The 22029-nt window shown below is 34.8% G+C and overlaps 1 protein-coding gene across 1 annotated transcript; it reads right to left on the reverse strand.

Moving 5' to 3' along the window:
• Positions 1–10722: 10722 nt before the first annotated feature.
• Positions 10723–12339, reverse strand: LOC141659753 (uncharacterized). Its single transcript, XM_074466680.1, has one exon. The coding sequence runs from the start codon at positions 12337–12339 to the stop codon at positions 10723–10725; it is 1617 nt and encodes a 538-aa protein (XP_074322781.1).
• Between the last annotated feature and the right edge of the window lie 9690 nt (positions 12340–22029).

Here is a 22029-nt window from a genome sequence, read left to right on the forward strand (position 1 = left end):
TTAACTTGATGATAACAAAACACTTAACAAATATATGAGCTGAAATCAAGTAGAAATTCAAAAGTGATGCACAAGTGTATGTATTGAGATAGAATTGAAGAATTACATTATTTCCAAGGATGCTCCTTTAGACTGAGCAAATTATTTTCTTTTCCTTTGTTCCCTTATTTTCTTCCCTAGCCTCCTGTCATTTTCCTCTACTTGGAGTTGGAGTTGTCTGTAGAATTCAGATTCATCTTCTTCACTGATATCCAACTTAGATTGCATGTCCTTGAGAGTTCCATTACTGGCAATTTTAAGCTGGTCTTCAAATCTGAAAAATCTCATGACTCCTTTATTGTCTCTGAACTCCATCAACCGATGAGGTGATTTATGAATTGTAATTCCATGCTCAGGGATGCGTAATGTTCTAGGCAAGGAATTAGACTCCCGCCAAGTTTTCCTTATATTGGCAATCTTGTTGAGAATCTCAGTTTTGGCAGTCCTGGTAAAGCCAGAATCCCTTTTGATAGCTGAGTAGACTCTAACCAAGGTAGAATAGCACTCATTTAGAATTCTTTGAAGAGGCCAAGTCCTTTCCTCACTTCCTTTATACTTGAACACTAGCCTTTCTGGGAGCTGTTTGTAGGAACTTATTCCCCTTACTTCCTCCAGCTCATCCAGATAGAGTTCAATATCTGTATACTCTTTTATGTCACAAATGTGAACATAATCATCCTTTGAGGCTTGTGGCTTAGGCTTAAGTTTATGTTTCTGAGTGAATTTACTTGAGGTTAGGGGAGGTGTTGATTTGGATTTTCTTTTCAGTTTCTTTGGTGGTGGAGAGGTAGTTAGGAAGGTAGGCAAGTTGATGGTGTCCCAATCAATAGGTTCCTCTTTAGGGATGATTGGTTCACCATGGACATTTATACTGGGATCAGCAACAAAAGGTTCAGGAATGGAAGGTAGTGGTTTAGATTTTGATTAGGTTTCCACAGTGTCATCTCCACTCTTCCTTTTTGCATTGGCCTTCTTTCTGTTCCCTTTCTGCACACTCTCACCAACCACATTCCCCATATCCACATTTCTGCTTTCAATCTTGTCTTCTTCACTTTTGTCTTCAATCTTATTCTTTTCTTCAGTCTGACTTGGCTTTAGCATTTTTTCAAGCTTTGTTTGTGCTCTTTTGTCAGCCTTCAGCTTTTTAGCTTCTTCCTTTAACCTCATGGTTTCTTCCCTCTTGGCTATTGAGAATTTGGGATGTCCTTGCATCACACAGATACTCTTTCCCTCTCTATAGATGATAGCCATATTCATTCTTTCCACTACATCCTTGGTCTCTTTATGCTTTATGATGTTATTACCCAAAACTTTGTCTTCATCAGGCTTTGGAAGAGGAAAATCCACTTTTTTTAGTTGAACAAAGTTTAGAGGGTTCTTTGTAGAGTCCTTGTTGAATCTAGTGGATGTCTTGAGTACCATGGGCTTCAGGTCCCTGAAAGAAGTTTCTCCAACCTTATTCCTCCTTACTGGATTGAGCTCCATTGTGATTTGCTCAACTTTTGTGCTATGTTTCACAGATAAGGATTTTATAGTTGTAGAGCCAAACACCTGTTGCATCCTTTTATCAATTTTCTCCTTTGCTCTTTCACCTTCATCTCAGCTGCTGCTAGCTAGATTAGATTAATTCCATCAAGCTTTCCTTTAATTTGAAGTGTTGGATAAGTAGTGATGGCAGGAACTAGCACTTTGGATATTTGAATGTTTGTAGATGGCTCCCCTGTAGATGGTTCTCCTCCCCCTTCCACTTTATTCTCCCCCGTTTTGTTATCATCAATGAGAGGAGTCAAGCCTTGTGCTTTAGCCAGTTGCATTAGAAGACTAGTCTGAGACTGTTGATTTTGAAGAATGGTGACCACAAAGTTTTCAATAACTTGAACTATGTCCTCCAATTTGGCCAGCTTCTTTTCAGCATCTGATTCTCTTCTCAGTCTTAGTAACAGGTCCTGCATGGTACCAAAGGGCATGATTGAATCCAGCTTCTCAGAATTGTAGGACTTCAATTCAGTTATATCCTTCTTGAGTTCATCCACACTCAGATTTTGTCTTAATTGTTGTAGCTTCATGAGATCTAGAGAATATAAGTGGGCTTGAAGAATATTCTTGGTACCAGCATTTGAGGTGTTCTGAATGGCCTTTTGGATAGACATGACTTGTTTGACTAAGGATACATTGAATTGTCCTGGTGTAGACTCCTTTGTCAATGCCCATTCAGGTAAATTTGGAATAGAACTCGGGCCTTCATCTCCCCCTAAGTTCATGCTTCCATCAAATGAAACAGAGTCATCATCATTAGAATTTACTCCAAATTCTTCAGATGGCTCACCAGCTGTAGAAGGCATCAAATTGACAGTAGCTTTATCCCTTTGTAGAGATTCTGAAGTATGTACTAGATTTAAAATCTTCTCTGCCTCCTCATTGCCCTGAGTAGCCAACAGTTGATAGGCTGACACAGGATGAGTAAAAGTGTCAGCATCCAAGGAAATGTTATCAATTATAGCTTTATAATGTTGCTGAAATTGTCTTTCCTTTTCAGCATCATCCACAATCATTGACTCATGAGCAATGGTTGGATCCTCCCGTATACCTTCTGTACCTGCCTTTCTCTCAATTTCTCTCTTTTCTTGCATCAGGGGCTCCCCCTGGCTCACACTCCTCACACCCTCACCTTCACCTACTAAGGTGGCACTCCTCTCACTTTCTTTTGCCATGCTGGAAGAAATTGCATGCATATTTAGACTCTCAAGCTCTCTTTTTGCCTGGGAGCAACCCAGCCTCTCACTCAAATTTTCACTCCCTTCCCTCAATCCTAGAAGTGATTGTACAGTAACCATGTCTTCTACACTTGGAATTAATTTAGTTGTTTGTGTAGAGGCTATCAACGGATAAGGAGTATCCGTTGAAGTGGAAATTGATGGTATCAACGGATAACTGATTTTAAGCTTATGCGTTGAAGAACAACCACTTGTCAACGGATGAGAGATATCCGTTGAAGAAGTAAAAGAAGTAAAAATTGAAAGTGACATAATTGTTGAATCTGTGTGGATTGATTTTAATTTAGGTGACATAGATTCTTCAACTAAGTCTGAAAGAATTGGCTGATGATCCAACAAATCATCTAAAAGATGATGATCACCAGTATTTGAGTGGGGCTCATCCCTGAGTTGTAAAGAGGGCGAATCAGGAATTGATGTGAATATCATGTCCACATCCAGAGATGGTGATGGAGAATTTGGTGATTGATGTGTGTCAATTTTGAGAGAATGGGGTTGTGACTCCACATTTGTTGGAGTCACATTAAGCTGAATTTGAGAAGGCATAGATACAGGTGGGTGTATCTGTGCAGTGTGTGCACCCTGTGTGGAAACTAGGGTTTTGACCTTTTTTCTTCTTGTAAAGGCTTTTACAGGTGAGTGTGTGGCTTCAGTGTCCCTCCCTCTTTTGTTATGTGTCCCTGGTTGGGGACTATTTTCAATAGTTGCACCCTTTTGGGAGGATGCACCTAGGGATGAGTTTGAATCATTTTCAACCACCACAGTCTTTTGAAAAACTGTGGCTTGGCTAGCTGGGGTACCACTCACCTCTCCTACCTTATCCTGGGGGTTTTGTTGATGTTCACCCCTCCCCTCACCACTCACACCCTGTTCACTCCCCTCAAGGTTTATGGTAGTTGTTACAACTGTTGTCTTTTGAGAAACAACAGAGGTGGCTTTCTTTGACTTTGGTTTTGAAACTTTAGGTTTGGTGGCCTTGGTAGGAATCTGTTGGGACAAAGACACAAATTCAATATTTACACTTGAAGGCAAAGAAATGATGGGGTTGGAAGTAGTAGGAGTTAAAGAAGTATTTACCTCACTTACCTGAGGTGCATTCATGATTGGTAAGTATACCAATGGCACCTGATTATTGGGGTTAATTCTCAAAAGGTCTGCAAGGACCCTCTTCTCTTGTGCCCAGCATTTGAGTTTATTACTCTCATTGGTTATGACCAAACCTTCAGCAGCATGGTTAGCCAATAACATAAAGAATCTAGCATAGTAGATGTTATGAGGTCTATTAGCCTTGTTACCTAACCTAGTACCCAATTCTAGCATAACATAATTGCTAAAATTAAAGTACCTATTAGAAACTAGCATATAGAGCATATTAATAAGAGATGAAGTTATTGCATCAAAATTACTAATTTTCCCAGAGAAAACCTTGATAAAGGCATCACCAAGAAAACTCCATTCTTTCCTAAGGCTTTTTCTCCTAATACTTCCTAAACTAGCAGAATCAAAGGAATAGCCTATGGAATCTAACATGCTAGATACATCATTATTAGTGTGTTATGTCATGGGATTATTTTCAGGTAGTTTAAAACAGGACTGTATATCATCACAGTTAATACAGTAATCTTTACCTTTGAGAGATAAAGTCATGGTTATATCAGTAGGGTTGAACTCTGCAGTTGTCCAAATCTCCTCAATTACCTCACAGTAAATTGTTGGGGCTTCCAGCATTGCATAGCTTAGTTTGCAGTTTTTGATGAAGTCCATCATCTTGTGATAATCTGAGTGGGCTTCGTTCTTTTCCACCAAAGCTACGAAATTGTTTTTCTCATAGACAAATCCAGATTGGGACATTATCTTTACTACTGGTGCCATTGTAGTGGGTAGAGGTTGCAGAGAAAGGTTGAGAGTTTTGGGAGAGAAAGAGAGTAAAAGCTTTTGAAAAATTGCAAGAAAGCGTAAAGTGAAAATAAGAATTCAAAGGGGCTTTTATACTTTCTTAAATTAAAACATAAAGAGAATGATTAAACAATATTTTAAGTGAATTACAGCCGTTTGAGAACATGACGAAATATGGATCTTGGCTCACTAGAAAGATTTATGGGATATACTTTCCGAATTAATAGTTAGGGCTATTAATTTGATAAAAAAATAGTGGGAGATATATTATGAATATATCATAATCATATGAACATAAAATTTTAACTCAGACAATCTAATGTTTATTTTGCACATTTATTATTGTAGATACTGAGTAATGGCAAACAACACAAACACACTATCCGTACGTTCAGTCCTTGAGAAGGACAAGCTGACAGGAGGAAACAACTTCCTAGACTGGCAGAGGAATTTGAGGATTGTCCTCAGGCAGGAGCGCAAGCTTCATGTCATTGATATTCATCCTCCAGGCCCCCTTCTTGAGGGTGCTACTGCTGATGAATGAGCAGCACGCACAAGGGATGAGAATGATGCAAATGATGTTGCATGTCTTATGTTGGCAACTATGAGTGCTGAGCTTCAAAGACAGCATGTGCATATGGATGCATATACTATCAATGAGCACTTGCAAAGCATGTTTGCAAGCCAAACTCGTCAAGAAAGGTTCAACACGAGTAAGTCACTTTTTAATTGCAAACAAGGGGCGAGTGAACCAGTTGGCCCACATGTTCTGAAGATGATTGGTTACATTGAGTACCTTGAAACTTTGGGTTTCCCGATTGGTCCGGAAACTGGTATTGACCTAATCATGAATTCTTTGAACAACAAATTCACTCAGTTTGTTGTGAACTACAATATGAATGAATTTGACAAAACACCTACTGAATTGTTGCATATGTTGAGAACATATGAGACCAACATGAAGACAGCTGAACCTGCTCCCATACTGATGGTGGAAAATAAAGGTACGGCCAAAGGAAAGGGCAAATGGAAGGGTAAGAAGAAGATTGGATCTGATTCTACACCCAAACCAAAGTCAGGTCCTAAACAGGCTTTAAAGCCTAAAGGTGGTGTGGCCAAGGGTGAATGTCACTACTGTAAGAAAGATGGTCACTGGAAGAGAAACTGTCCAATTTACTTGGAGGATCTGAAGAAAAAGAAAGCAGTTCAGATTTCTGGATCAGGTATTTATGTTATAGAAGTCAATTTTTCTATTTCTACATCTTGGGTATTTGATACTGGATGTGCTTCTCATATTTGTATAAATGTGCAGGGCCTGCAGAGAAGTAGAACTTTGGCTAAGGGAGAAGTGGACCTAAGAGTAGGCAATGGAGCAAAAGTTGATGCTTTAGCTGTAGGGACTTATTATTTATCTATGCCCTCTGGGCTTGTTTTAGAACAAGAAGACTGTTTTTACGTGCCTGCGATTCGCAGAAACATTATTTCTGTTTCTTGTTTGGACAAGAAAGGTTTTTTGTTTACAATAAAGAACAACAGTTGCTCTTTTGCTTTGAATGATTTAACCTATGGTGTTGCGCCTTTATTTAATGGTTTATATGTTCTTGATTTAGATAACCCTGTCTGTAATATAGAAAACAAATGACTTAAAATGAATGACTCAAATCAAACATACATCTGGCATTGTCGTCTAGGCCACATAAATGAGGCACGCATATCCAAATTACATAAGGATGGATACTTGGATAAGTTTGATTTTGAATCATACCAAGAATGCGAATCTTGTTTGCTTGGTAAGATGACTAAAGCCCCTTTCACTGGTAAGGGTCAAAGGGCCACTAAACGTCTGGAGCTAATATATAGTGATGTATGTGGCCCACTGCGTGTAATGGCTAGAGGAGGCTACTACTACTTCATAACATTTACTGATGATTTCAGTAGATATGGATATGTATATCTTATGAAGAACAAATCCGATTCTTTTGAAAAATTTAAAGAATACAAGGTTGAAGTAGAGAAGCAAATTGGCGGAGATGCAAGTATTAAGATCTTACGATCCGATCGTGGGGGTGAATACTTAAGCACCGAATTTAGAGAGTATTTGAAAGAGAGTGGTATTGTATCACAACTCACTCCGCCAGGAACACCTCAATGGAATGGAGTTTCAAAGAGGAGAAATCGCACCTTGTTGGACATGGTGCGATCGATGATGAGTCATGCAGATCTTCCAATTAGTTTCTGGGGTTACGCTCTAGAAACAGCGGTTTTCACACTTAACCGTGTTCCTACTAAGAAGGTTCAAAAGACTCCATATGAGATATGGAAAGAGAAACGGTCAGGCATGAACTTTATGAAAGTTTGGGGATGTAAGGCGTTTGTAAAACTGGACCATTTTTAAGTACTAAATGAGATTTTACCAGGTCTAGCGAAAACAACATAGATTGTATTGAGAAATGATTAATCAGTACATACTAGATAAGTTTCCTAAAACGCAAGAAACTAAATCTTTATATTTCGCTATTTTTGGAGGCCTGTGATTTACAACTTAAAGTAGAAATTTCACAGTCAAATCAACAAGAAACAAATGAGCACTTGACCTAAGACGTTAATATGCTTGTCGATATCAGCAAATAAGCAATGCAAGCTTATAATTACAGGAATAACATCTCAAAGTAGAAACTTCACTATGAATTAAATAAGAAACAAAAAGAAAATATTTGACCTATGAACTCAATATACTTGTTGATTTTAGCAATACTCTAAGAGGGCGTTTGGAAACTTACATTTCATTTTAAATTAGGGATTTCAAATGACAGTATTTGAGTTGTCATTTCAAATTCTCATGTTTATACTAATATTTGAATGTCCTGGATTTCAAATGAAATCCAAATTCTCAAACAGCTTATTTGATCAAATCCAAAATTTCAAATGAAATCTAGTTTCCCAAACGGGCCATAAGGTATATCTAATTTATTTATTAACCCTCTATGTGAATCAAACAGTCTTACAAAATAAAGGCATAGCAACCAGGTTGCAGCAAAGACAATAAATTAAAAAATTCTGCTTTATTTTCTCCTCTGAAGAGGAAAATGTTAATTACCTTGATGAGTTTTCCATCAACTGCAACAGTTCTCATGTTTCCCAAAGAAAATGTTTCCAAATTCAGCGGTGGCAATGGCTTTTGCAAATAAAATCTTATAGCGTCGTTACAATATTAACACTTCATTCTACATATATCGTTAGAATGATTTGACATGATTCTTTGCAATATTTATCAACACTTCATTAGATATTAACATGAAAAAGATTGATCTCGGAAATATATGAATATATCCGCTGAACTTAAGAGACCCTAGCTCATAAAGTTTCATTATTATCAATATTATTCTGAAACATCAGCAAGTTGTGAAGTATAACCTAAATACAGTTTGAAAACAACCTGTATTTTGGTAGAAATAGATTGCTGCTTGACATTCCTTAGATCTTCTAGTTTGCAGTCATCAAACCTGCATTTCTAATATTGATATTCAGTATACATAGAGAGTAAAAAATTACGCTAAAATTAGATGTGTTGGCTTGCAATTAAGGTGCTATTAATAATTATTTGTTCCACATCTTCTCCAAAAAGAGATATACATATATATGTGGATTTTGGCTGGATCATACATAGTTATCAGCTATCACCACTAATTCAGCAGTGGTGCAACCAGATATTGGCACTTGAACAATCGGTAATTAAATAAATATGTTTCCTAACTTAACACACATACTAGATTTTACTAATTATTATCAAGTTCTAATTTAGTTGCACCCGAAAAAGATACAAGTCCTGTTGGAAACGTAAATGGGCTTTATACCAAAATATTACAATAATATTAATATAACAACACAGTAATAGGAGATTACTCTTATTTCTTAATAATAGTAATACAACTTATAAATATAAGTGTTTACACACACTGCTATTTTTTCTCTCACAAGGGCTTCAGCTCTTTTATTTCTCTCTATGAATTTCACTATTGGTGTAGTATACAAGAATGCAGGAATGCCTTATTTATAGGCTCTGAGATGATGACCTAATTGCTTAAGTAATATTGTTGCTGACCTAATTGCTTACATAGACATACATTTAATTCAAGCATATCAAATTTCAATATCTAGGTTCCGTGTTTTGTGCAATCTTCAACTCAGCCTACCTTATTTGCAGGGCTTCATTTAAGAACTTACAGATGACAAGCAGCTTCCATCCTTCTAGACAATATGAATAGTTTGACATCTTGCTGGACTCTTCCTCATTCAACTCTTATCCTGAAAATATATAGTTGTGCTGCTGCAATTACATTTCACGTACTCTTCCTTATTATCTGGTACACACAGCTGGATACTTATTTAATACCTGACTTTTTATTTTGCAAATTCTAGATGCCAGCTTTTACTTATACATATGAGGGTTTGAATTCTAACACTCCCCCTCAAACCCGATTCTGCATTCTGAGTTTCTTTTTCATTTTCAAAAATATCTCTGGCTTCAATGGCTTTGTGAAAATATCGGCTAAATTTTCTTCTGTTCTGCAGTGCACCAATTCCACAATTTTATCATTTATCTTTTCTCGAAGAAAATGATATTTAATATTAATGTGCTTGCTTCGACTGTGGGATACTGGATTTTTCGCGAGTGAAATAGCAGATTTATTATCCACATAAATAGTAATCGGATCAACCTTTGCAAGATTTAACTCGCCCAATATGTAGCCTAGCCACATAGCTTGACATGCGCATGCTGCTGCTGCCATATACTCCGCCTCACATGTTGAGAGAGCAACTGTTTGTTGCTTCTTTGATGACCACGAAAATATTGCTGAACCAATATGAAAAGCATAACCTGAAGTGCTTTTCCCGTCATCCAAATCTCCACCATAATCACTGTCTGAGTAGCCAACTAATTTTGAATCTTGAGAATGAGTGTAAAATAAACCATGATCAAGTGTACCTTTAATGTATCTCAAAATTCTTTTAGCTGCCATGAAGTGATCTTGCTTCGGCTTCTCCATGTACCTACTAACCAGTCCAACCGCATACATGATATCCGGACGAGTAAAAGTTAGGTACCTCAGACTTCCAACCAAACTTTTGAACAATGTCGGATTTACCGACTCCCTCGTTGAATCAATTCTGAGCTTTATGCTTGCTTCTGCTGGTGTGCTCACCGGCTTGCATTCCTCCATTTTGAACTTCTTTAAAATTTGCTCCGCATATTTTTTATGAGACATAAAAATCCCATCTTTCTTTTGCTTCACCTCGACTCCAAGAAAGTATGACATTTGACCAATATCTGTCATCTCAAATTCGTTAGTCATAACTTTCTTAAAATCATCAAACATACCAGGGTTGTTTCCTGTAAAGATCATGTCATCCACGTACAAGCACACGATCATAATATCTCCCCCTGAATTTGTCTTTGTATAGAGGGCATGCTCGTATGGACTCTTCACGAAACCATTTTTCTGAAAATATTCATCAACCCTTGTATTCCATGCTCGCGGAGCTTGCTTCAAACCATATAATGCTTTTCTTAGCCGATAAACTTTATCTTCCTTGCCTTTATGAACATATTCGGGAGGCTGCTCAATATAGACTTCTTCTTCAAGATAACCATTCAGAAATGCCGACTTCACGTCCATCTGAAAAATCTTCCATTGATTTTGAGCTGCAATTGCTGTAAGCAGTCTTATGGTATCAACTCTTGCAACTGGAGCAAATACCTCATCATAGTCAATGCCATATCGCTGCTTGTAGCCTTTAGCCACTAGCCTCGCCTTGTGCTTTTCCACTTCACCATCCTGATTTGTCTTTGTCTTGTAGACCCACTTGACACCAATTGCTTTGTGTCCTTCTGGAAGATCTGTGAGCTCCCATGTATCATTTTTCTTGATTGCGCCAATTTTTTCATCCATGGCTTTATTCCATTTGCTTTCTTCAGAAGCTTCCTCAAATGTAACTGGATCACACTCAGCCATTAAGCAAAACAATGAATAATCAAAGGTAGTTTGTACCGGACTTGTTGCTTCATATATATTATCCAAACTCCGCATTTTCCTTGGCGCTCCCCCTGAACTGCTGCTTCCTCCCGTGGATGGTGTTGATCCAAAAGTTTGTTGATTTGGACTTGGTGGAGGAGTTTGATCATCGTCTCCGTCATCTTCAATGTTCCGGTTATCACCGTCATCGTCTTTGACAATAATTTTAAACCAGAAAAACCAAGATGACCATATCTTAAATTCCATAACCACGAGTCATTTTTAATGACCATCTTCAAACACCTCTGCATCTTCGTCTGTATATCAAGTGTAAACAAACGATTCTTTGACATCTCCACATCTGCAATTAATTCTTGATCCCGATTCCTGATGACGAGAGAATTATCCTGCATCTGTATATAATGTCCTTTCTCCCCAAGTTGGCCAAGACTGATGATGTTACTTTTCAAAGCAGGTATATGGTAAACATCATTAATAAACTTTTTCTCACCATTCTTCAATACAATCGTAATTGTACCTTTACCTTTGACTGGAATCTTCGATAAATCACCAAACGTAACTTCTCCGCTGATGGTCTCGTCTATCTCCGTAAATAAATCCTTGTGGCCCGTCATGTGGTTGCTCGCACCAGAGTCAAGATACCAAACATTTTTCTTGCTCTCCTCGTCGCCTTTATAAGTGAGGAACATAGCAGTGCCAATATCTTTGTCTTCTTTTGCTGCTGCAAAATGACTTCTTTCTTCCACTTTCGGTGATCTACATTCATAACTGAAATGGCCAAATTTATTGCAATTATAGCACTGAAATTGAGACTTGTCACCTCGTTGAAATCCTCCTCGTCCTCGTCCTCTAAAATTCTGACCATGGCCAGATGGACGATAACCTTCAGTGTTCTGGCTTCTGTTGAAGGACTGTCTTCCACGTCCTCTTCCACCACGGTAGCCACCTCTAAAGCCACCTCTTCCACGACCAGAACTGCTACTGCTTGAACTTTCACCAATGGACACCTTACTTTGCAACGCCTTTTCTAAATGGCTTGTATCATCATACTGGTTCATCCGCTGCTCATGCGCTTGAAGTGAACCAACTAGCTCATCAATGGAAATTTTGGACAAATCTTTTGACTCCTCGATAGAAGTAACCACGTAATCAAATTTTCTCATCAACGAACGGAGTAATTTTTCCATGACCCGAACATCATCGAGACTTTCTCCATTTCTCTTCATCTCATTTGTCACTGTTTTTAAACGAGTAACATATTCACCAATATTTTCTGAGGCCTTCATTTTAATATTTTCGAACTTGCCACGAAGAACTTGGATCCGCACCTTTTTTACTTTCTCCACGCCTTGGAATGATTTCTGCAAAATCTCCCACGCATCTTTTGCTGTTTTTGCTTCTGAAATTTTTTCAAAGGTAGATTCATCAACACCTTGAAAAATTGTGTACAACGCCTTTTTGTCCTTTTTACGGGACTCCTTTAACGCCGTCTTCTCGGCATTTGGAAGTGCTGCTTCAGCGGTTGCATCTGCGGGCTCATTAAACCCACTTTCGACAATATCCCAATTATCGTAGGAACCGAGTAACACCTTCATTTGGATACTCCAATTCCCGTAATTTGTCGCCGTCAACTTCGGAATGTTGGGCTACACCATATTCGCCATTTTCTTGAACGGAACGCTGGCTCGGATACCACTTGTTGGAAACGTAGATGGGCTTTATACCAAAATATTACAATAATATTAATATAACAACACAGTAATAGGAGATTACTCTTATTTCTTAATAATAGTAATACAACTTATAAATATAAGTGTTTACACACACTGCTATTTTTTCTCTCACAAGGGCTTCAGCTCTTTTATTTCTCTCTATGAATTTCACTATTGGTGTAGTATACAAGAATGCAGGAATGCCTTATTTATAGGCTCTGAGATGATGACCTAATTGCTTAAGTAATATTGTTGCTGACCTAATTGCTTACATAGACATACATTTAATACAAGCATATCAAATTTCAATATCTAGGTTCCGTGTTTTGTGCAATCTTCAACTCAGCCTACCTTATTTGCAGGGCTTCATTTAAGAACTTACAGATGACAAGCAGCTTCCATCCTTCTAGACAATATGAATAGTTTGACATCTTGCTGGACTCTTCCTCATTTAACTCTTATCCTGAAAATATATAGTTGTGCTGCTGCAATTACATTTCACGTACTCTTCCTTATTATCTGGTACACACAGCTGGATACTTATTTAATACCTGACTTTTTATTTTGCAAATTCTAGATGCCAGCTTTTACTTATACATATGAGGGTTTGAATTCTAACAAGTCCACAGCCATATACAGACCTAGTTCATGTTAACTGTTAAAGTGTGAGAATTGAGGATATATATGATACGACAACCTTGTTAGTTTTTCAGTTTCCCACTTGTAATGCTTAAATAGATGAGGACAGTGGCTCAAATTCATCAGTTTTACCTTCATCACAGCTCTCACAGATAAGAGCCGCAGACTTATCACCCTGTCTGCTGGTCATCTTGATATTCTTTTGAACAGTCTTGCAGCTGTCTCGAGACTTGCCATTCATTGCTAATAGCATATTTCTCCATTTGTCCTGACAACTATATTCAAAAGTATTGTGGAGAAAAAGATACATAATAATGGAACCAAGGAAGGCTCGCATATATTCTTGCTGACAGTAATTATACTAGTATGTGCATAATTAGCTGATTCTTATTACTATTCAATCTGAGAGTAAGGTATTTATCAGCAATGAAAGAAGGTGTGTGCAAAGTTCATCATACCTTGAGGTCCACATTAGAACGTGCACGCAAGATACTTCCGAACTGGTGGTCTTTGAGAATATCGGCCTATTTTCCCAGCACCGTGCTTAGTATTCCGTCTTTTAAAGCATCCTCCTCTTTGGTAGTCCACTTGAGATTACAAAGACCTGTTTCCTAGTATTATCTGTATGAAAGAGAAACAGTTAAAATCATGCTCGTCAGCACATTTGCATATGGAAAGAAGATAGTTAAAATTTTACTGAAACAAATTTAGCACAAACTACACTATATTCCACTTTTAATGTTTAAAGCAATCCCTCTAACCCCAACTTCCAGAGAAAACACAAGATATTGCACAGTTGTGGAAATGATTAATTATCATGATTCCACACCCGAAAATTGAAAAATTAAGTTGATTTTATATTCTACATGTGAGGAAAGTTATTAAAGACTAAAAGTAATATATAACTAACAAACAGGAAACTTAAGCTAAATCAAAAATACCAAGGACAAATTTGTACCCAAAGATCATCAAAGGTTACATAAGTCAAAATAACACATTAGATGTAGAAATGTCTAATAACTTTATGTATAGAAGGTAGAGCGTTGTGTGTTAGCATTTATATGCATTAAAACCCTTGTTTCATTTTAGTTTATTTTCCTTTATATTAAAGGGTATTCTTCCTTCATTCCTCCATGCTGATATTGGGTTAAAATATACCCCCACAATTCTCCCCTCAAACCAAGAGCTACAATTCTGGGGGCTTTACCTCCTAAGATGAATTTGACTGATCATCTTGTACTGCCGCTATTCATCTATTGAAACTGTCAGATGACCTCTAGCATGAAGACTTTCGACATAATGCATCAACCTCAAATCTTCAATTGCGAGTAGACTTAAGGTTCTCCACCATATATAGGACTTGCAGCCCGTCAACCCTCAAGTTCTAGCTTCTAAATCTTTACCTTCTGATAACACATGTTGGGCCCCTAGCACCCATATATAACTTCATAGTAGTATGATAATGTTCATTTTGGGTCAAGCCCGCAAATAATTGTTTTTGGACTCTCATACTAATAGGAAAGGAGTTAATAATGTGCTTATATGATATATCTAAAGAAAATTTTCCTTTCACTCATGTGAGATTTGGGTTGAGATCTCAATAGTCAGACCGAGGGGAGGCTATTCACTACAAGAAAATAAGGCTAAATTCAACTACATAAATACAACCAGGGTCAAATACAACCATATCTGGTTAAATTTAGGAGGCGCCGCTAAATTCAACCGCCAACAGTCATATTTAAAAACGGTTGTATTTAGGCGGTCGAATTAAGAAGCAATTACAATACGACCGAACTCAATTACAGCTGGAAACGGTTGAATTTAGCCGCTCCACTAAATTCAACCGTATTCCGTCTACTTTAGCCTCGCATAAATTCAACCCAATAATTACAACTGAAGCCTTTTACAACTGAAAACGGTTGAATTTATTCTTGCCAGAAAAATTTGAGGGCATTTTCCCGCCAATGGAATTTTCCCGCCAAAAAATGAGAGGGAAAAATTGGAGCCAAATATCAGCTTAAAATTTTAAAAAGTAATTTTTTAAAAAAAATCAGAAAAATAAAATTAATATTTTTAAATATTGCTAAAATATGTAAATAGAAATTAATTATACATTCATTCTAGATCTTGTAATTAATTTTTAATATTTTTACATAAGTTTAACTATTTTCAATTATTTTTACAATAGTTGAATGTTCTGTAATTAATTTTGCTAAATTCAACTACAAGTGGTTAGTTTATAATAATAATATATTCATCTTAATTCTTGTAATTAACTTTTTATTATTTTTACATATATTTAACTATTTTCGTTTATTTTCGACAAGTACTTCTTACAAATGTTTAGTCCCATATTGATGTTTCCATTTTTTTTAAACTTTTAGGAATGATTCAACCTTACAGAGTATTATGGTAATAATTTTAGAAAAAAATAAATGTATCTGATTTGCTATTTTAATAGTCAACTACTATTTTGACTAGTAGTCCCATATTGATGTTACAATTTTTTTAAAATATTTATGAATGTTCCAACCTTAAAGATGTCAAGATCTATATATTTTAGCGATATGATAAAAGTTTTAGAAAAAATTAAATGTTTTTGGTTTCCTATTTTAACAGTCAACTATTAGTTTGACCAGTACTTCTTACTAGAGTTTACTGATGTTTCGATTTTTTATAAATTGTTTATGAATGATCCAACCTTAAGGATGTCAGGATATATATATTATAGTGATATGATAAAAGTTTTAGAAAAAAATAAATGTTTTTGGTTTTCTATTTTAACAGTCAACTATGAGTTTGAACAGTACTTCTTGCTAGAGTTTAGTCTCATACTACTGTTTCGATTTTTTAAAAATAATTTATGAATGATTCAACCTTAAGGATATCAAGATATATATATTTTAGTGATATGATAAAAGTTTTAGAAAAAAATAAATGTTTTTGGTTTCCTATTTTAATAGTCAACTATTTGTTTGAGTCGTACTCCTTACTAGTGTTTAGTCCCATACTGATGTTTCAATTTTTTAAAAATTATTTATGAATGATCCAATCTTAAGGATGTCAAGATATATATATTTTAGTGATATGATAAAAGTTTTAGAAAAAAATAAATGTTTTTGGTTTTAACAGTCAACTATTAGTTTGACTCATACTCCTTACTAGTGTTTAGTCACATACTAATATTTTTCGATTTTTTAAAAATTATTTATGAATGATCCAACCTTAAGAATGTCAAGATATATATATTTTAGTGATATGATAAAAAATTTAGAAAAAATAAATATTTTTGGTTTCCTATTTTAACAGTCAACTATTAGTTTGACATGTACTTCTCACTAGAGTTTAGTCTCATACTGATGTTTTGATTTTTTCAAAATTATTTATGAATGATCCAACCTTAAGAATGTCAAGATATATATTTATATATACATATATTTTTTAGTGATATGATAAAAATTTTAGAAATAAATAAATATTTTTGGTTTCCTATTTTAATAGTCAACTATTAGTTTGACAAGTACTTCTTACTAGAGTTTAGTCCCATACTGATGTTTTGATTTTTTAAAAATTATTTATGAATGATACAACCTTAAGGACATCAAGATATATATATTTTAGTGATATGATAAAAGTTTTTATAAAAAAATAAATGTTTTTGGTTTCCTATTTTAACAGTCAACTATTAGTTTGACCCGTACTCCTTACTAGTGTTTAGTCCCATACTGATGTTTCGATTTTTTATAAATTATTTATGAATGATCCAACCTTAAGGATGTCAAGATATATATATTTTAGTGATATGATAAAAGTTTTAGAAAAAAATAAATGTTTTTGGTTTCCTATTTTAACAGTCAACTATTAGTTTGACCTGTACTCCTTAGTAGTGTTTTTTTTAAAATTATTTATGAATGATCCAACCTTAAGGATGTCAAGATATATATATTTTAGTGATATGATAAATTTTTTAGAAATAAATAAATATTTTTGGTTTCCTATTTTAACAGTCAACTATTAGTTTGACAAGTACTTTTCACTAGAGTTTAGTCTCATACTCCCATACTGATGTTTCAATTTTTTAAAAATTATTTATGAATGATCCAACCTTAAGGATTTCAAGATATATATATATATTTTAGTGATATGGTAAAAGCTTTATAAAAAAATAAATGTTTTTGGTTTCCTATTTTAACAGTCAACTATTAGTTTGACCCGTACTCTTTACTAGTGTTTAGTCTCATACTGATGTTTCGATTTTTTAAAAATTATTTATGAATGATCCAACCTTAAGGATGTCAAGATATATATATATATATTAGTGATATGATAAAAATTTTAGAAAAAAATAAATTTTTTTGGTTTCCTATTTTAACATTCAACTATTTTAGCAATCAATGAGTAGTTTGACGAGTATTTCTTACTACTCTTTAGTCCCAAATTTTTTATTAAAATAAGGAGCTCTTAAATCAAATTATAAAAATTTTAATTTTTATTAAAAGAATGATTAAATAATTATAATAATTTTTAAAAAATTATTTGAACTTTTTTATAAAATAAAATAGATAGTATATCTCGGTTGATTTTATAAAATGACACTCCTAAATTCAACCGATAACAGTTGAGTATAGTGACACGTCAGCGATCCACGTGATTTTTATCCAACGCACGAGATTCAACCACTAAAAAAATAATCTGACGGTTGATTTTACATTATATAAAAACAAAATTAATAAAATAAAATACTTTTATTTTTACTTTATAACCCCCCACCCCAGTTCCCACCCACCACTACACCATAAATGGCCTACAGCAACACCAAGAAAATGTTACAACAGGCCCAAAAAAGTGTTACCACAGCCAGAAAAAGGCCTAAGGTAACATAAAATTTAAGTTGCTCTTTTTCGAGTTACCTTTGGCCCCTAAGGTAACATTTCCTTTGCCCTGGTGCAACATGTACTTTTGTGTTATAATAGACATCAAAGGTAACGTCAATGTATGTCTATACTATCACACTATATATGTTACCTTTGCACTTTGAATTTGTAAAAAAAAAATGGGGTCCACTTGTGGGGCCCATATTGGGGCCCACAGGTGAGCCCCATTTTTTATAATGATTTGTATTATATTAATTTGACATGATTTGTTTGTGAATTGAACACATATACCATTAATATGTTTTTCATATGTAAAAGCAATACTACATGAAATTATGCTATTTGAAATCGAACAATCCCATCATTACATACCACAAAATGTATTACATCCAAACCAACTCAAACATTCAAACCATCACATGTCTAAAACTACGACAACGACAATTATTTTAACAAAACAAAATAGTTCAGTTCTTTACTAAACATTAGGAAAAAAAAGATAAACTTAATAAAATAGTAACACTGGAAATTCTTCACATTCTCCTCGACTTCAGACGCAAGTGTTTGGTCCACTTTTTGTTAAGTGTCCTCTTTTACCAGCATGTCCCTAACTGCATGATACCCCAAAGATAACAATGCACAAATTAGTTAAGCACTTCTGATAGATGCTTTAGGTAGACAAACATTAAACCGCATTCATGAGAGTGCAAAAGCATGGTAGAATTTAAAAAACAAATATAATGTACGTACAAAACAAAGTTAAAATACTTGAGGGGCAGGAATGATATAACCGAAATAGATAAAGCCTTATACGATGTAATTCTAAAGAAATTACATTACAGTAGCATGTAATTCCAGAAATACAGGTTCAACAGAAATGCATCTGGTGACATGCATTAAGCAGAACGCAGACAAAGCATTACAGTATCATGTAATTCCAGAAATACAGGTTCAACAGAAATGCAGGTGAGTATTTAAATTGTGGACAAAGAGGTATATGTCAAAAAGGCCGACAACCTCTAAAAATGAATTTCGCATCCATGACAGAACAATGTATATTAACTGACTGTTCTGGTGCTAAGAAACCCCTCAGATAAGTAAATTCAACAAAATCACATATCTTGCTTTAACATCTGTTTTATACAGATTCAATTGCAAATTTAAATGAACAAACTGCAGATGTGAAGATATAAATTACCTGATCCCTGCAACAATCCCAGCTGACATTATTTTTTATGTTTCAGCATAATGTTGCCCCTTGATCCATGTAAGTGCCGTAGCACAAACTGCGTATGAATATCACTAGGCGTTAAATTCAGCGCTGCCAATTTCATAATCAATTCAAATTTACAAGATTATCACCAGTCAAAACTTTGCATTACTTCTGTAATAATATTCTACAATCTAAGCATAAGTAAAGAAAGGTGTACAAACTTAGGTTCTATATTCTTCACATGCTAAACAGATGTTTATTTTCCCTGGTCTTCCTAAACAGCATCTAAATATGTGCTAACTAATAGATCCACAAGAATCTATATCAAAAAGCAATGGTAGAGCTAGAAAACCTTAACTCAGGGGACAGGGCACTAAAATAAATTAAAAACATACAAGTCAGACATCTCTTTATAAAAAAAAATTCTCTACTGGGGGCAAAAATTATTTCCAATCATATATCATAATATGATTAGTATTTTTTTTTATTTTTGGGTTTAGTGGGGACTATAATTCCCTCCAGCTTGTATGTACACTTAAACATCGATAACTAACATTCAAGGAGAATTTTATTCAATTATTGAGATTATTCAATTCCGAAGTTTAAATACATTGTCTCTTCTACACTGGTATGTTTAGACCGAAAGAAGTTTTTAGCAAACCTATTATTCTTATTCAGTACCAACATTTGGTATCCATTATTGATTTCATTCTTAATCCATTACAAAAATAAAATAGCATGTTCATAAATACATAGAAATAATAGAAAGTATCATTTTAAATGTGACAACATAAATATGTATAAAGAAGAAAACAATAAAAATGTAGATTACCAGTCTCAAGAATGAAAGCGAAAAAGGAATTAGCTAGCTTATGAAAAGCATTGAGACTCAAATATCCAGCTAAAATGAGCAATAGACCTATGCCAAGACCTCCGCCAAGAGACGCAGTGCTTCCGTTCTTGATAAATCCAGTGATCCCTCCGCAAGCAACCAGCATTCCATATGGGATCGTAAAGAAAAAATCAGTACTTACCTCTTCTTAGCTGCAACAACAGAAATTAACAAATTACTAGGTTATACCAACACTCTCAACAGAGAGAAACAAAAAGCTGGCGTGTTAGTTGCATGTACATTTATAACTCATCTGATTCATGAAATGTTCTAGTATAGTAATGCTTAATATTACAATAACTGCACATTTTTTACCTTCTCTCAGTTTGATTCTTATCTTGTTTGTCTTTGGATGGCTTCTGTACAGTAAACTTATGCAGCAGTGGTTTATCCATTGTGAGCTTTAGGAGATTCTCGGTTAGGAGATTCTCGGTGTATATAAATGAATTACACTCGACAGGAATCCCACGCATCCTAACCTTCTTGACTTTATTCTTGTCAAGGTCATACCACAAAAGCTTTTCTGTATCGACCTCTAGAAGTACATCACTACAACTATATTAATCAAAAAATAGATAAATGATTGATAGATAAATAGCTACACCTAATACTCATACCAATCAGTACTATTAGAAAAGGTACAAAAATCACTAAATTAAAAAACTAGAAGTAGTCTATATCTCAAAAATTATCACAAGATTCAATTAAAACTTCAAAAAAAAATCCCAAAAATCAACAAAAACATATAAATAAACAAATCGTTCCTTAACTGAAAGTGCAGACCTAGACGAGACAATCTCCGCAAGCATCTATATACAAATAAACAGAGAAAAACTCATATAAACATATAAAAGCCAATAACACAAAAAAACCCTAATTGTAAAAATCCAATTTGGAAAAATACCTTTAGATAAAACCCTAATTGAGAAACCCGATTGCAGAAGAATAACCGATTGTAGAACAAGAAGACTCGATATCAGTGAAGCCCCAAACCAATTGTGTTGAGAAACATGAATGTAAAACAAGACGACCCGGTTGAATCCTTTTGCAGTGAAGCCCTAAATTGATAGGGCGCGAATCAATTGAACAAAGACCTAGCTAATCTATAATTCAGTTCAATTGAAAATTGATAGTGACTGAGAGAGAGAATTTTAGAATGTGATAGAGCAACTGTGAGAGATGTTTAGATGTTTAGATATTTTTAGACTGAGAGAGATGCTTCTCCAAAATTTTGAGCCCGCTCTCTCAAAATTTTGAAGTCACCTGATCTGAGTCCAATGAGAGCCCAAGAAGAGTTCAAACAACTGTCCCTAATTTCACTTTTATTTTTTATTTTTTTAATAAACTTTTAAATTTAAAGAGTGTTCAATTTTTTTATTAATAAAAATTATCAGTTACTAATTAGTACAGTTAACAAAATTTAACAAAAAAACTATTTTATCATTCTTAGCTAATATTAATATTATTGTTTAATTAAATTATCAAAATTGATTAATTTTCAAGTCAAATAATTATATATATTTATTTTTTTGTAAAAAGTTACTTTTTTATCTATTACCACCCTATTGTAACATAAATTTCCACATGTTACCGTATGTAACACTTTGAAGTTATAGTAACATGGTACAAAGGCTATGGTAACATAAAAAATACTACGTTGCGGTAGGCTAAGATGAGCATAGCTAAGGTAACATATTTTTTTAACACGCATGATTAAACGATTGCGATAGGGCATCTATGGCATAGTGCACCCCCGTTCCCTTTCCCCCTGTTCATTCTTGCCCTCCCCGGCTCCCCTCCCCCCTCCTTTTTCTTTTTCCGGCCAACTTTTTATTTTTTTCCGGCCAATCCCTCTTTATTCCTTTACCAATTCCCTTTTCTTCTATTTTTCTACAACTCAATTACCCGCATCTCAAAAACCATTTTTTATCTTTATTTTTCGAACAAAAACTTAG

Source organism: Apium graveolens, chromosome 5, assembly GCF_009905375.1.
Source record: "Apium graveolens cultivar Ventura chromosome 5, ASM990537v1, whole genome shotgun sequence".
NCBI lineage: Eukaryota > Viridiplantae > Streptophyta > Magnoliopsida > Apiales > Apiaceae > Apium > Apium graveolens.